Here is a 13,909-nt window from a genome sequence, read left to right on the forward strand (position 1 = left end):
ACAAAGCAAACATTGTTTATGCTTGTATCGTTACAGCATGATGTTTTTTAGTCAAAGTTGTCCATTGCATTGCAAATTCGGGTCAGAGCGGCACTAAAGCCTGAATGTGGAAAAGGCAAATAGGATATTTTAAACAGGCGCTTTGCATCATGTTTCAGTGAAGACAACACAGTGATGGTGGTGAACCGAGTGGCGTGAACGGTAGAGGGAGGAGTCCCTATGAGTGCAAATATTACTGCGACATATACGGAAATGCTCTGAGGTCCGCAAGTGACGGATAAAGCATCTAAAGCTGACTGGTCACACCTGATCAATGCCTTATACATTTAATAGGGAATAATCCTACATAATAAAGAGTTAATCTGGCTAAAATGAGCATGGCATGAATATTTGCATAAGACTTCAAATTTCAATGCCTCATTTTGTGTGTGAGCACTCAAGGCTTTCTGGGAATTTACATAACAGCATTACATGCTCTGTGATTGGTTGCTTTCTGCTCCTTCAGGTGTAGTAAAAACCCTTGACGGGCGGAGAGGATCTCACAGAAGGGAAACCTTAACCACAACTCACCATGCAGAAGAGGGCTCTCGGGGGTCTCGTTCTCTCGGCTCTCTTCGGGGTGGCCCTCTGTGGGTGGACCATTTATATCCCAGACCCAAAGACGTGGTCAGAGGCCAGAGAATTCTGCAGAGAGAACTACACGGATCTGTCTTCTATCAGCAACCATCAGGAAGACACAATCTTCCAGGTTCATGTTTCCCAGGGTTCTCGGTTCTGGATCGGCCTCCAGCGAAACGACCGCGGTGAGTGGGAGTGGTCGGGAGGGGAGAATGCGTCCTTCTTTAACTGGGCAAGAGGGGAAGAGCGACAAGACCACGGATGCGTGGCCCACAGTGATGCAGGCTGGCGCAACGACGACTGCAGCAAGAGGCGCCCCTTCTCCTGTTTCCACAACGGCCTGGTTTTGGTGAAGGAAAACAAGACGTGGGAGGAGGCCATGGAACGGTGCCGCCAACAGCACAGAGACCTGGTCAGCGTGACCTCGGAGTCCGTCCTGCTCGAGACCCTGAGGACCAGCAGGCGGGCCCAGGCGGCGCGTGTGTGGACCGGCCTGCGCTTCCTGGCCGACGGTTGGCTGTGGGTGAGCGGGGAGACGGTGAGCTACCAGGCCTGGAGCCCCGGGGAGACGCCGCAGTGCCCCGCTTGGATCCGGCGCTGCGGGGCCCTCTCGCTGGAGGGACGCCGCTGGGAAAGCTGGGACTGTGCGGACACACTCAATTTTGTTTGCAACATCGAGTAGTTGAGTTTGTGCTGATGTTTAATGCGTAATTCACTGGAAATATTTACCATTTGTTTGAAAGAAAAGCAATAAAAAAACAGTAGTAAAATGTTTTTTCTTTTACTGTTTTTCATACACTACATGATGGGTGGTAACGGGTTTGGAAACAAACGCGGTCCAGTTAGCCCGGTTCCTTTTAGCCAGTGTGGAAGAATTGAATCGCAGTGCCGACCAAAGGAAAATGAAGCAATTACAGGACTTAATGATGTGATGTTTACCTTTGTTTCAAAAGCTAAAATAGTAAGAAATTAACAATGCATCATTAGTCATGTTGCCTAGTACAAAAAAGGCATTGATTTATGGGTTCCTGATGGCCGAGAAGATTCTGTCACACATGTGGTCACAAGGTCACAGATATAAGACGGTGAGACGGTGTGTGTGTGTGTGTGTGTGTGTGTGTGTGTGTGTGTGTGTGTGTGTGTGTGTGTGTGAAAAGACTGATCCCCCCATTCCAGCTGATGTGACCTTCTTGTTACACCGACACGTTACATGCCCGCTGTGACGGGTTGCTTACCGAGCACGCCGGCCGTAGAGCCGGAGCGGAGCGAAGGTCAGGGCAGTGTTTGCCGACAGCGGCCCGCCGGTGACTCTGAGCGAGGCGGTTTCCCTACAACAACAAACGGAACGGCATGTTAAACGGCGACGCTTTTTACATCCGAGCTCTCATTTTTCACAACTGCTACGATGTGAGAACTCCATGTTTTGTTATAGACGCGATTAGTCCATCCATCCATCCATTGTCAAACCGCTTATCCTGCACACAGGGTCGCGGGGGGGCTGGAGTCCATCCCAGCCAACTTCGGGCGATAGACAGGGTACACCCTGGATTGGTCGCCAGCCAATCGCAGGGCAACACAGAGACACACAACCATTCACACTCACATTCACACATCTACGGGCAATTTAAAGTCCCCAATTAACCTGATCCCCAGAGCATGTCTTTGGACTGTGGGAGGAAGCCGGAGAACCCGGAGAGAACCCACGCAGACACGGGGAGAACATGCAGACTCCACACAGAAAGGCCACTGGGCGGAATCGAACCCAAGACCTTCTTGCTGTGAGGCGACAGTGCTAACCACCACGCCACCGTGCCGCCCTGACGCGATTAGTTTTATATTGATTTTTGTTTTTTAAATATCTTGCTGCATGTGGACACCAGGAGCCAGCGACCGAGTCATTGACTAACGGCCGACCACGGCGAGCCCCGAGCTCGTGCTTCTGCACGTGGAAATGAGTCAATGAGTCAATCTTTCATACATTATACTTATACTCAGAATGAGCCAAGCAGCCTGATTGGTGACGGAAAAATCCCTTTCAAATACGTCCAGCAGTAAAAACATACACCCACGTTTTACATAAATGCAGGGAGGTATTTTTGCTGAAAAGTTAAAGTATTGATTATCCCGCAGGCCTCATTCACATTATATTATTGTTATGATATTGGATTACACACATACCTATTTTAGATTACATCAGATACACGTAATACAGACACACACACGTATAAAACAAGTTTTACAGTGACAGCAAATGAAAATGTTCACACACAGTAACATTCGGCCCACAAGGACCTCGAGTACAAACACACGTGACTTTCCACGGAACCACACCGGCTCTCATACGAGACAGAACAGCTGTTCTCTACAGATGCTGTGGCTCCACCTGCTGGACGCGCCTCGTTATTTCAGCCGTCAGGAGACTGAACAACACCAGCAAGTCTGTGCTTTATCGTGAGGGTCTGCGCTTTATGATGACTTTTAAAAAGTGTCGTTTTCCATTGGGAAAAGCTCCGGGTGTACACGCGTTAAGTTACATCGATGCCGTTGATGGGCGACTGTTCGCCAGACGCGTCCGAGGCTTCTTCTCGTTCCAAATGCCGGTGAGAGTTGTGTGACGTCATGCATTTTAACTTAAAGGAAGTACTTTCTGAGCTACGCCTTTGGAGTCTTTGACATACCTGCGCTTGGAAAGGCTGCGAGAGTTCGTGTTTAAAAGGGTCTGTTGACTTCAATGCGGGTGGGTCTGCGGGATAGCGCGCCAAAACACGAGTGACGTCACGCGTCAATTACCGTAAGGGAGAGTCATTAGGAGTGAATCACGTCACTTACCGTAAGTTGCCCTCAAGTGAAGCAGCGAGGAGCGAGTTACGCAGTTCGCCGTACATTCATCATCGATAACCCGCATAGAATACACACTTACGATATATTTATGAATTAAATTGTAACTCAGTTAGGTTGATGTAAAAGGGACGTTCAAAGAGTATGACGCCACCACGCACCTTGTGGGTTTTCAAAGTGTTACACTGCCATCTGTTGCTACAAAAACTGCATTACAATAAAGTGTTTGTTTTTTTGTCTTGTCACCTCTCAAATGTCTGGATATATACCCAACATTAATATCAACATTATTGATCAAAACAATAGTAATCTTGTAGAGGAAAATGCCTGATGGATAAAACCATGGGGATTCCTATCTTTCACTATGCTGTGGATATTATGACACATATAAATCACTGGTTATAGCAGGTATGAGTATGAGTGTTGACAATAGTGGACTTATGGACATATGGACTGCGTATCACAAAGGATTACAAACCTTTACCTGCTTCTGACTCTAAATCTATATTCAAATGCTTTGATAATTATTATGTAACTAGTTCTATATGGCCGTTAATATATTGCTTAGAAATACATTAAAGTATGTTTAACTTTATTGTAACGCTATTGAAAGATAATCCATACAATCTCAGCACGACATCCGGTCGCCGCGTTAAAAGGAGGTGCTTTACGGTAAAGGCCACCACGTGATTCCACTGATGTTTGTAAACATGCGTCAGCCACATGTGATTCTGGCGAAGAGGACAAAACCCTCCAGCCAACCAGCGGGAAGGGGAGTGTCGTGGGCGGGGCTTCCCGAGTTGCGCTATGGAAAACCGTTCGGGGGGGATACTCAGTGATAACGCACGCTCACAGATTGATAACAGCGACACCAGGACCGAGCGCGCACCCGAGGACGTGGAGCCGACCGGGACACGGATGAGACCCCTTCGGAACCGAGAAGGAGTTCGGGGGAGGGGCGGGAAGAGGGAGTTGGGGGGGGGGGGGGGGGGGGGAGACATGCTCGCGATGAACCACGTAAGTCATTCTCTGTTATTATAGGAAGACAGCGACACAACGCTGCGCACGTTGCGTAATGCCACCACAACCGCTCGCGCGCAGCGTGAACAGGTCGTATTCAAAGCACAGAGTCGATTACGTAACAAAGTAAAAAGTAATGAAGGAAATCCTTCTTTTTTTTTTTAAAGTCACGCATTTGGAGGCGAACAGTAAACATGGGGAGAAGGCGTTGATGAAACGGGGTTAGGCACACTCTTCTTCTTCTTCTTCTTCTTGTTCATCGACGACATGACAACAGGTAAATTCAACTGCGTCAGCGGACGAGCCACATGGGGACCTGCGGGAATTTCCGCCTGCGCGTGCTGCGGCTGAAATGCGATGCGTTGTGCCACCGCGGCGATGGTAAAACGAAGACGTAAACAACGCGCGGAGCGGATGGCGTGCGACGGGAGAAGTGGGAATAGGATGCTGCGCAGCAGACGGGTGGTGCGTAATTCTGTTGTTGTGAGCGCAGGAGGATGTTACGCAGTCGCTATCGGCACCGTCATTCAACACCTCACGCTGTTGTCTTCTTGTACCATCAGTGATTTTATAAGTATAGATACACATTTCAACGACAGGGCAATTCAAATGGCTTAAAACCAACGACTGACACGCGGTAGACAATAAAAGGAACGCACGATAAAGAGGCTTCCCGCTCGTGGTCACGCACTTTGGCGCACGCGAGGCTGTTCTGTTGTTTTGCGAAAACCGTAAAATAAAAAATAAAAAAAGCCGAAACGTTCACTTCGCGGGTGAGAAAAAGTCACTGGTGACGCAGCTTGTTTTTTCCCTCAGATGTCAAACAACAATCCGCTGCGTCACGAAAGACACCACTAGGTCCTTAATAGTAATCTGGCTTTTTAGTGCGCACTTGTTATGATGAAAACGAGCTCTGTTTCAGGACCGCGGGGGGCGCTGCTGAGTAACAACCTGTGGGGCTGTGGTCATCTGCTGGGAAGGGATGTCGACACAGGTATTCCTCATCTGCAACCTGAATACCAATTTAACTTTAGTGCTCATCCTTTTATTTGGGGGGGGGGGGGGGGGGGGGGGGGGAGTGGACACGCTTATTACAGTTATGTAACTAAAGCCCCGAGCTTTTCCATAACTTTGCTCTAGTTTATTATCTCCTCAAAATAAAAAAAAAAATCAGATTTGTCTCCCTTCCCCAGACCTTGTGACGCACACCTGTCACCTTGCCGTCGACAACCGCCCGGCCTCTCCAGCCCTCCCCGAAGACAGAGAGAGAGTTTCAGAACTTTGATGATGCGTACGGAATCCCGAGGGAATGTCACTACGGGGGTTAAAGGTCAAGGCAGGGAGTGGGGGGGGGGGGGGGGCTCGCAGCAGCAGAACACTTGAACTTCATGTCAGACGCTTACAAGAACGTCTTGTGCGTCGTGTCCTCTGCAGTCGGGGTGTTTACAAATGACTCACGAGGCTGACCAGTGGAACGAGTGACCCACTTCCACGGGCAGCAAGAAACGTGACCTCAATAGTTGTTTTGCCAGTGTTTTAGGAAGGGGTAGAGGGGGGGGGGGGAGGGCGTTGCTTCTCGAATCTAGTTTAATAAATACCTTTACGGATCCGTTCTCTCTTCCCGAGAGAGTGCGTCGCTTGTGGCCCCTGTGACAAACTTTAGGAGGAGATGCGTGCGCGACCCACTGCCTTTTTTCTTCTTCTTCTTCAAAATCCCATCGCTCCCACACCGGGATGATACAATGGGAGCTGGCGAGGAGCCAAGAGATGACGGTGCTAAAATTAAACCCGCTGCGCCGCCGGCCTCGCAGGATGATGATGATGGCGATGTATTAATAGACACGTGTGAGGCGGCGTTGGTTCGCGGGTATCATTAGCAGCCCGACGCCTAACGAGCTGCGATAGGAGGCGGAACGGGGGACAGGGGGGGGGGGGGGGGGGGAAGGGAGGGGTTAACTCTCCTCACTGGCATCATTGATGCTGTTTAGTCCTGTCAGTGCAGACCCATCAAGTCCCGTCTTTAAGACATACAGTACGCAACAAGTCTGGAGGGAGGGGGGGGGGGGGAGGGGGGGGGTCTCAGTGAGACAGCGTTTTGTCAGAAACCCGACCCGCCTCCCGGAGACACCCCCGCAGGCGCTTTTCACATTTCCATACGCATTCTGTGTGTAGTCAGTCGACCCGCAGAGCCGCCGCTGCTACCAGCCAGACATCTGATATTTCCCAGCAGCCAGGAGAAGGTGAACAAAAACTGCTAATCAACACATCCATCTGCGCCCCAACCCCCCTCCTCCCTCCTCAGCTTCATTCCTCCCAACGCGCAGCAGACGGGACAAACTGAAGTGATGAGGGACGGGGGCCGTAGATCGTCGGCCCGGTTTTGAGTCAGCGGGAGAGTGAAGCGCTTCGATTGGTGCGTCCGAGTCGCAGCTGAACGACTGTAGGTTCACCAATACGTCCAAGACGTTCAATGTACCGACTGTTTAAATGTTCAGAGGCCGTTGAAGAAAACACTTCACCCTGCCGATCAATTAGGAGCCCTAATCTGTAAGAGGATTAGCCTGCTACCTTGTTTACTATTCCTGTCACTCACATGCAGGCGTTCAGAGCTGGTCTCACCTCACCTACTCTAAACATGACCCGACCCAGTGGCTCTGCCCGGCGCACAGAACACCGCGTGTCATTTCATCATTTCATCCACAGGTTTTTGCTGGAGGGATTATTTCTGTGCGTTTACCGTTAGTCAATACGCAGCTTCCCTATTGCTCAGCTGGATTTTCTGTTTTTGTTTTAAAAAGGAGGCGGATGTGCCTTTAACAAGCAGTGAGATGGTCAGGTGACTTGGCAAAAAAAAAGAAAGAAGCTTTGACGCAGAAAGCAGCCTCCGCACACACACACAATAGCTTGTATTAAAGCGAGCAGCAGAGAGGTGGATGCAGAGTTCACGAATAGCGTGGTGACGTGGGAGGAGTCGGGGCAGCACAAACAAGGAGGAGACGGGTGAAAGCAGCGGCTCGGGCCTCCCCGCTGCACCGTCTGCCCGGAGTTATCCTCCGAGCCGACGCCGCACGCCTGTGAATACCGGGAGCGCTCGTGGAAATTGGAGGATCTTCGAAATCTTTCGCTCGGGGTCGGAGTCGTTAAAACAACGGCGGCCGTCACAAGGGCCCCCCCCCCCCGAATGTGATTAGCGCCTGGCGGGAATGTAACCAGTCAACTGCTCTCGTTCCAGAAGCCATAAAAAAAAAGTAGCAGCGAAGAGGATTAGGGAGCGACAGACAGGGAAGTCGTCCCCAAAAGACACACGGAGGTTTGGGATTAGTTGCACCGTCACGGGACGGCGGCGTCTGAGACACTTGACGGGGCAGAAAGAGTTGACCTGCCTTCGCGGCCTCGGTTGTTGTGCGGTCATTTCAAAAACGAGCGCTGCGCAGACGCCACGCACACTTCACAGCGCCTCAAACTGATCAACCCTCAACTATTTTAGGACCTGTTTTTTGTTTCTTCTCTTTTTCATCTCGCGCCACAGTCAACAACCAGGGACCCGGGGGGGGGGGGCGGCGGCCCGGAGGCGGACCCGGGAGAGGACACCGTATCCTATTGTGCGTTACAAAGAAGTCTGCAGGGAGCTGCGGGGATCTGTTCCTTTCCACAGTGGGGTTCATAGACAGTTTTTTGTCAGGATTCATCCCTGGTGCCGGGCTGCCGCCGGGGCGCTTTTCTCACACCGAGATCACGGCCATCCGATGCTCGCCGAGCGGACGCGACTCGGGGCTTCTTCTCGCCGGCGAAGAGTCTGCATGAGTTTTTTGGCTTCACTTCTGTCCGTCGGACTCTGGGAAATCTAAATAATAGATAATCGCAGGGTTTAAGGGACAACACGAGCAAAACGAAAACGGGAATCTCAATCTAAACATGCAAACGTTTGTCATTCTATGTGCAGTAAAGTAACCAAAAGTTGAGATGATCCAACATTTTTTGAATTCAACTTCAACACCAGGCCTAAACACGAGGGCCGCGCTTCAAGCAATCTGAAATCACGTCAATGAAGAGAAGCACCAACCATCGGCATGAAGAGTTGGAGCTGCAGCCCCAACACAACCGAGTACAAAGTGTCTTAGTCCATTTGTCCCGGGGCTGATGTCCTCGTCTTTTTACCTTCATTCGAATAGGGTTCTTGCAGATGAGGAATCTCTAAAACATGCTACCGGACAATAAGATCAACGGGCCACCGTGTTCAGAGCGATAGGATGAGCCGCCTTTATTTGAGGGTTCAAAGTGACGTCGTTGGTCAAATGCGTTCTACTCGTTGCTGCTGACGCACAGTGCAGCAGGATGCCGCGTCTGACTGGGAGTCAGTCGTCAGATGGGTTCAAAAGCGCTGAATATTAATTGTGAATATTAACGTTTTTTTTCTTGTTGCAGAAGGAGACGTAAACCCCCCCTCGGACGTTTCTTCTCAAAGGCATCCGCCCAAGGGAACTGGTTTCAGATGGTGTCTTAGAGTACAAACCCCTGTCTAGCACCATTTGAAATCGGTGGTCTTGGGCGGGAACAGGCTCCCGGAATCACATCAGCGGACGGCTGCATTTACCCCGGATGCATCGGGAATCCTTCCCTCACAAAGTAGTCCTCAGTGTCGTTTGCTGTGGATCTCAGGTCGGGCCCCCCGGGGGGGGCAGGGGGACCGAAGGCGCCGGGGCGGCTTCTCGCACAGGCTGACCGCTTTCGTGTGGTGTTCAGAGTTCCCAACACGTCTAGCACCATTCGAAATCGGTTACTATGTGCAGGGACTTCCAGCAGAGCAGGGTGAGCTTCCTCAGAGGACCAGAAGGTGGCAGCAGTGAGCTGGTGTCATTTTGTCGATATCATTTTACCGAGGGCTCTTAAGATATCACACGTTTATTAAATCAGAATATTAAAAACAACTTTCACCGTGTTATTGTATAAATTAGGCTCTGAATGATATTTGAACAACCTCCTTGGCAGAAACACGATTTGACTGAAACTGTAAACCTTTGTGTATTTAATGGTTCCTGAAGGGGAGATTTGTAGCTTGGAATATTAAAAAAAAAGGTATTCAAATAGTTTTAAAGACACTATAGGGGAATAAGGTAATATAGGCTAATAGATATAATAAAACCTCCGCAGTTGATTATAGACATTAAGCCAATGCTTTTTTTGTGGTACAACCTTTCTGAAATATAAAGTTTAAATATGCAAATGGGCATCTATTAGTAATTTATGGTCAATTTAGGGGGAATATACCGACATGAAAGGATGTAGTGGTAAAATAAAGACCTAAATGTCTATTTTGTATGCTTTTTAAATAAAAATGGGTTATTTCTCTATAATGTGGTTTTTGTGTTATTACATTGTCACTACAGGAAAATTGACATAAAATAGGCCAATTATTCATCTACACCCAGTTTATTATTGCACACAGTTGAGGCTTTACAACAGCCCTGCAGTAAATCCTTTTCAGTGTGGTTATTATTTGGATTTTTAAACATATTTAGAGATCACGTTGGGAGTTTGGGGTGCTGCTGAATTGAATTGCTTTATGCTGACAGGTGCTTTTATTGTTTTGTCCACCCTCCCAGTGTCCCTGTGTGTCTTTGAGCGTCACTATTTGTGTAAATGAGCAACAAAACCAGCAGTCGTTGTGCCAGCATGCAACCAGCATGCCAGCTGATACCGTGAGCTCTTTGCTACCATCTTTGCTAAGATTGTTACCAATCTTTAATCTGTCGCAGCTTTCACCATCATTTACCTCTGAAACATTTTCTTTTCTTCCATTCGCGCTCACAGTGCCCTGCAGGGTTCATCTGGCCTCCACTCCGGCTCTTTAATCACTCCCCACGACTCTTTCAACTTCCTCAAAATAGAATGTTTGAAAGCAAACTAAAGTGAAAAGTCCTAATATCCTCATTGGGGCTTGAAAGGGGGGAGAACATTCCCTGCCCCGCATTAGCCGAGTGCGTTGCCATAACAACGATACACAAGGAAGTACCCATTGAGTGTCTTGCTACTTGGTACGGAGAATGTGAGTCACAAGGAGTGTCTCCGCTGAAAAATCATGACATCATCAGCTGCATCATCGTCATCGCCAATGTTTTGGTCCCACTGTCTGCATCCCTGTCGTTGTTGTGCGTGACTGGTGTTTTGGGTTGGGTAAAACGACACTCAGGGTTTTCCTTCAACCTCAGCAGATGTGGGCGGAGGACGGGATGACAGATGGCACGTAGCCGTCACGGAAATAAAGGGTTTGAAGTTGCGGAAAAGAGGAAAAGGCGTGTTGGTGCTTGTATTTGTCCTCACAGAGCAGACTGGGCTTTTGTCTGCATGCTCGCTTCAATGTGTTTAAACATCAAACAGCGTACTGTGATTAAAAAGCAGTTTGCACGCCGGCGCCTAACATCGGCCTACGGTAAAAGTGTTTATAGTCGACGCTGGAAAGGGGAAGAGGGGTGTGGAGCAATGAGGGTCTCCTGGAATTCACACATGGTGTTGCCCACATTGGTTATTTAAAGAGTTGCAGTCATTTATACAAAAAAATACTGAAATTGTCAGAAGCAGTTCACAAAACACAGACCCTGAATGTGCTGGTTGTAAGCGATACGTCCACACGGTATATGAGTGTTGGTCAAGTAGAACCAACTGCCTACTGGCACGCTGATGGTAGGATGCTCGCGCATCTGTTTCTGCTCTCTCTGGGAACCCGTTATGTCCTGTTTGTCTTAAGTTTAAACATCTCCGCTGATGAGACCGACTCTAAAGTGTTTTCATCCGCTTCCTTTCCGCATTAATCTCCAGAAGTGGTTTGTGTTTGCGCAGACACACGCGTCAACCCGGGTTGTTCACAAAGTGCATCACTTCCTGTGAGCTTCTCCTCTGGTGCTCATGTGGCCGGAGCGGGATGGAGCGGACCTTCTCATGCAGAGCTGCAGGGCGGATATCCTCCTCTTTGATTCCTGGCACAAGATGAAGGCCGGTGATGATCGGTTCAACGTCCAGCCGGAACGACTTGTATTTGCTTGAAAACTTCCTGAAGGAGAATGATTGATTCATATTTAGCTTAGGGCCTTTTCTGTGTGTCAGCGAGACGCTTCAGTTTTGCTCCTTTGGGGTTTGGAGTCTTTCAAATAAGGTATATTTCATCTTATACAATTTCACAATCTTATACAAAGAACAAGTACCTAAAAGATGCATTTCCCTGTGAATCCTTCCTTTCCATAAACCCCCCAAAACATGTCAAATAATACAGATTAAGGGACACATTTGTTTGTAAATGCGTGATGAAAAACACGTATCGCTGTTTTTATCGACTGTTTTACTGAACAGCACAAACGTAGCCCGTTTTAAATCGGTCTCAGAACATCAGCGTCGTCTCAGGGACAAAGTGAATTCTCTGTATCAGGATCCCGACAAAGAGGATGTTCACACACATCACCAAGTTCCTGTCCTTCTCAAACAGGATAGGAACTCGTGGAAAAATGAAAGTGCAGAGTGACAACTTTGCATTTTCATGCGAAGATCCCACAACTCTGAACTCTGATACTCGTGGAAAAGCCTGAGCGGCGCTCTAAACAACTTCCTGGCGACCCAACGTTTTGAGAGATGCATATTTTTCAAGGTCGTCTGACAGTGATGATGCCGTATGAGCCAGGATGGGTGCGGTTCTATACTAAAAACAGAGTTCAAAAGAGGAATCAACCCTTTCCATTTTAGAGGGTGGAAAACTTAGAATACCTTAGACGTTCACTCCACTTCCCTGTGGCTGAAGCCACTTCTCACTTCTGCAGAAATAGAACCCGTTAAACTGGTTAGTCATGCCGATGCGGTATAAAGTGCATGATTATTTACTCGCGCTTCATCACCATGGTTGCCATCCTGGGTCACTGGGCCGCAGCCTGGTGCGTAATGATGGTGACACCTCAGTGTTGACTGCTGGGTGACTAAGCAAAGAGTTTGAAATGCTTGATCCCTCATCGTTATTCCATGTGTTCACCTGCTTCTGGTGTGAGATGGGTCATTTTCAGGGAGGGCAATGATGGGTAGACGGGCTGGTACTTTGGTCAAGGGTGGAATAGTCTGATGGTATTCACAGACATCAAGGATCTACAAAGTATCCTAAAGCCACTAAGAGGCCGACAATTTGAGTTTTGGGTAACATTTCTCCACTTGGCAGAATGCAAATTGGCATTTATATCTCCCTCGGGGTGAATTTTGTTCACCTAAATTCCTCCTTTGTGTAACACTTTGGGTTATGACCAAATACAAATGACATTGCTGTTTTTATAGCATTTTCCCTTAAAGCACCCAAACACACACTCATTGGTCTTGTTTCAGTGTGTTGGCTTGTTGTCTCTCTTCAATACTTCACAGCAGCCCTCAAACCCTTTTATACCAAGATATCATTTCTCAGCAAAAAATATGGTAAAAAATATGGACTGTGGAAAAGAAAAAAAAAGACAGCTGGCCCCAGTTTTTTTTGTGATCAAAATTTTTTTCTTTTTCAGATATACATTAACAATCACGGCCGCAGTTTTTTTAAACATAGTCAACAGGAGTACATTTCATCACGTGCAAATGTTTAAACAACTGATACGTGCAAAGATGTAAAGATAGACATCATGAATGTCGGACTGAGCAAAGGATCAAAGTCACTCGGCCTTTTTGCTGCTTTCGACATTTGGCTGTGCGGGTTGGTGTGATCTCTTATCGCGGGCCAATAAGAAACTGTCTGCAGACGTATCTTTAAAATCAAAATCAAGCATTGTTTGTGAGGTTCCCAGGAAAATCCAGACGGTTCCAACGGGCAAAACATCAGACATCATAAAAGCTCTCTTTTCTCCTCTGCTCTTGTTGGTGGGGGGGGGGGGGGGGGGGGGGGGGGGGGTGCGCTGGCGTTGTAAGATGGCGGATGGCTTCTACAAAGACAGCCACTGTTGTCTACGGCCAAACGCTCCTCTCCGGTAGAACACTGGGATGAGTGCACGTCCTGTTCATGGCCACACTTCAATTAAGTTCATGAAAGCATCCTTTTAATGAAGCTAAATGTCAATCACGTACTCAGACGTTCAACCCTGCCCATAAATGAATTTGTTCTTTTGAAGAACACACAGGAACACACAGGAACTCTCTTTTGATCCACAGAAGGTTAAAAGCCTGTGGCAGGACAACAGACCCACAATGGAACAGTGTAACCACATTTTATCACAGGGATTTTCTCTGGACTGGTTCACACCCCTGCCAGGATAATAGCTGTATCCGGCACCACTGCCACCACTGAGAATGTAACGAGTTTCCACTTCATGGCACAAAAAATGCTACTTTGCAAGTGAGCAATGCTTCAACATGCCCAACGGCTGAACTATCAAAACGAATTTAAAGCTCTTTCCTGAGAATCTTGCCGCATACTTAATGCGGT

The 13,909-nt window shown here is 48.2% G+C and overlaps 1 protein-coding gene and 2 long non-coding RNA genes across 3 annotated transcripts; all 3 read left to right on the forward strand.

Annotated features, from left to right (window-relative positions):
- On the forward strand, window positions 1-1,389 carry LOC120835708 (secretory phospholipase A2 receptor-like). Its single transcript, XM_040204882.2, has one exon. The coding sequence runs from the start codon at window positions 572-574 to the stop codon at window positions 1,298-1,300; it is 729 nt and encodes a 242-aa protein (XP_040060816.2). The 5' UTR covers window positions 1-571; the 3' UTR covers window positions 1,301-1,389.
- A 3,053-nt stretch (window positions 1,390-4,442) lies between these two features.
- On the forward strand, window positions 4,443-7,335 carry LOC144388994 (uncharacterized). The gene is made up of 2 exons (XR_013453297.1): window positions 4,443-5,470; window positions 5,670-7,335. It is a non-coding gene; the product is annotated as an uncharacterized LOC144388994 (long non-coding RNA).
- Window positions 7,336-10,034: 2,699 nt separating this feature from the next.
- On the forward strand, window positions 10,035-10,768 carry LOC144388993 (uncharacterized). Its single transcript, XR_013453296.1, has 2 exons — window positions 10,035-10,175; window positions 10,288-10,768. It is a non-coding gene; the product is annotated as an uncharacterized LOC144388993 (long non-coding RNA).
- Window positions 10,769-13,909: the final 3,141 nt, after the last annotated feature.

Source organism: Gasterosteus aculeatus, chromosome 17, assembly GCF_964276395.1.
Source record: "Gasterosteus aculeatus chromosome 17, fGasAcu3.hap1.1, whole genome shotgun sequence".
NCBI classification, from domain to species: Eukaryota; Metazoa; Chordata; class Actinopteri; order Perciformes; family Gasterosteidae; genus Gasterosteus; species Gasterosteus aculeatus.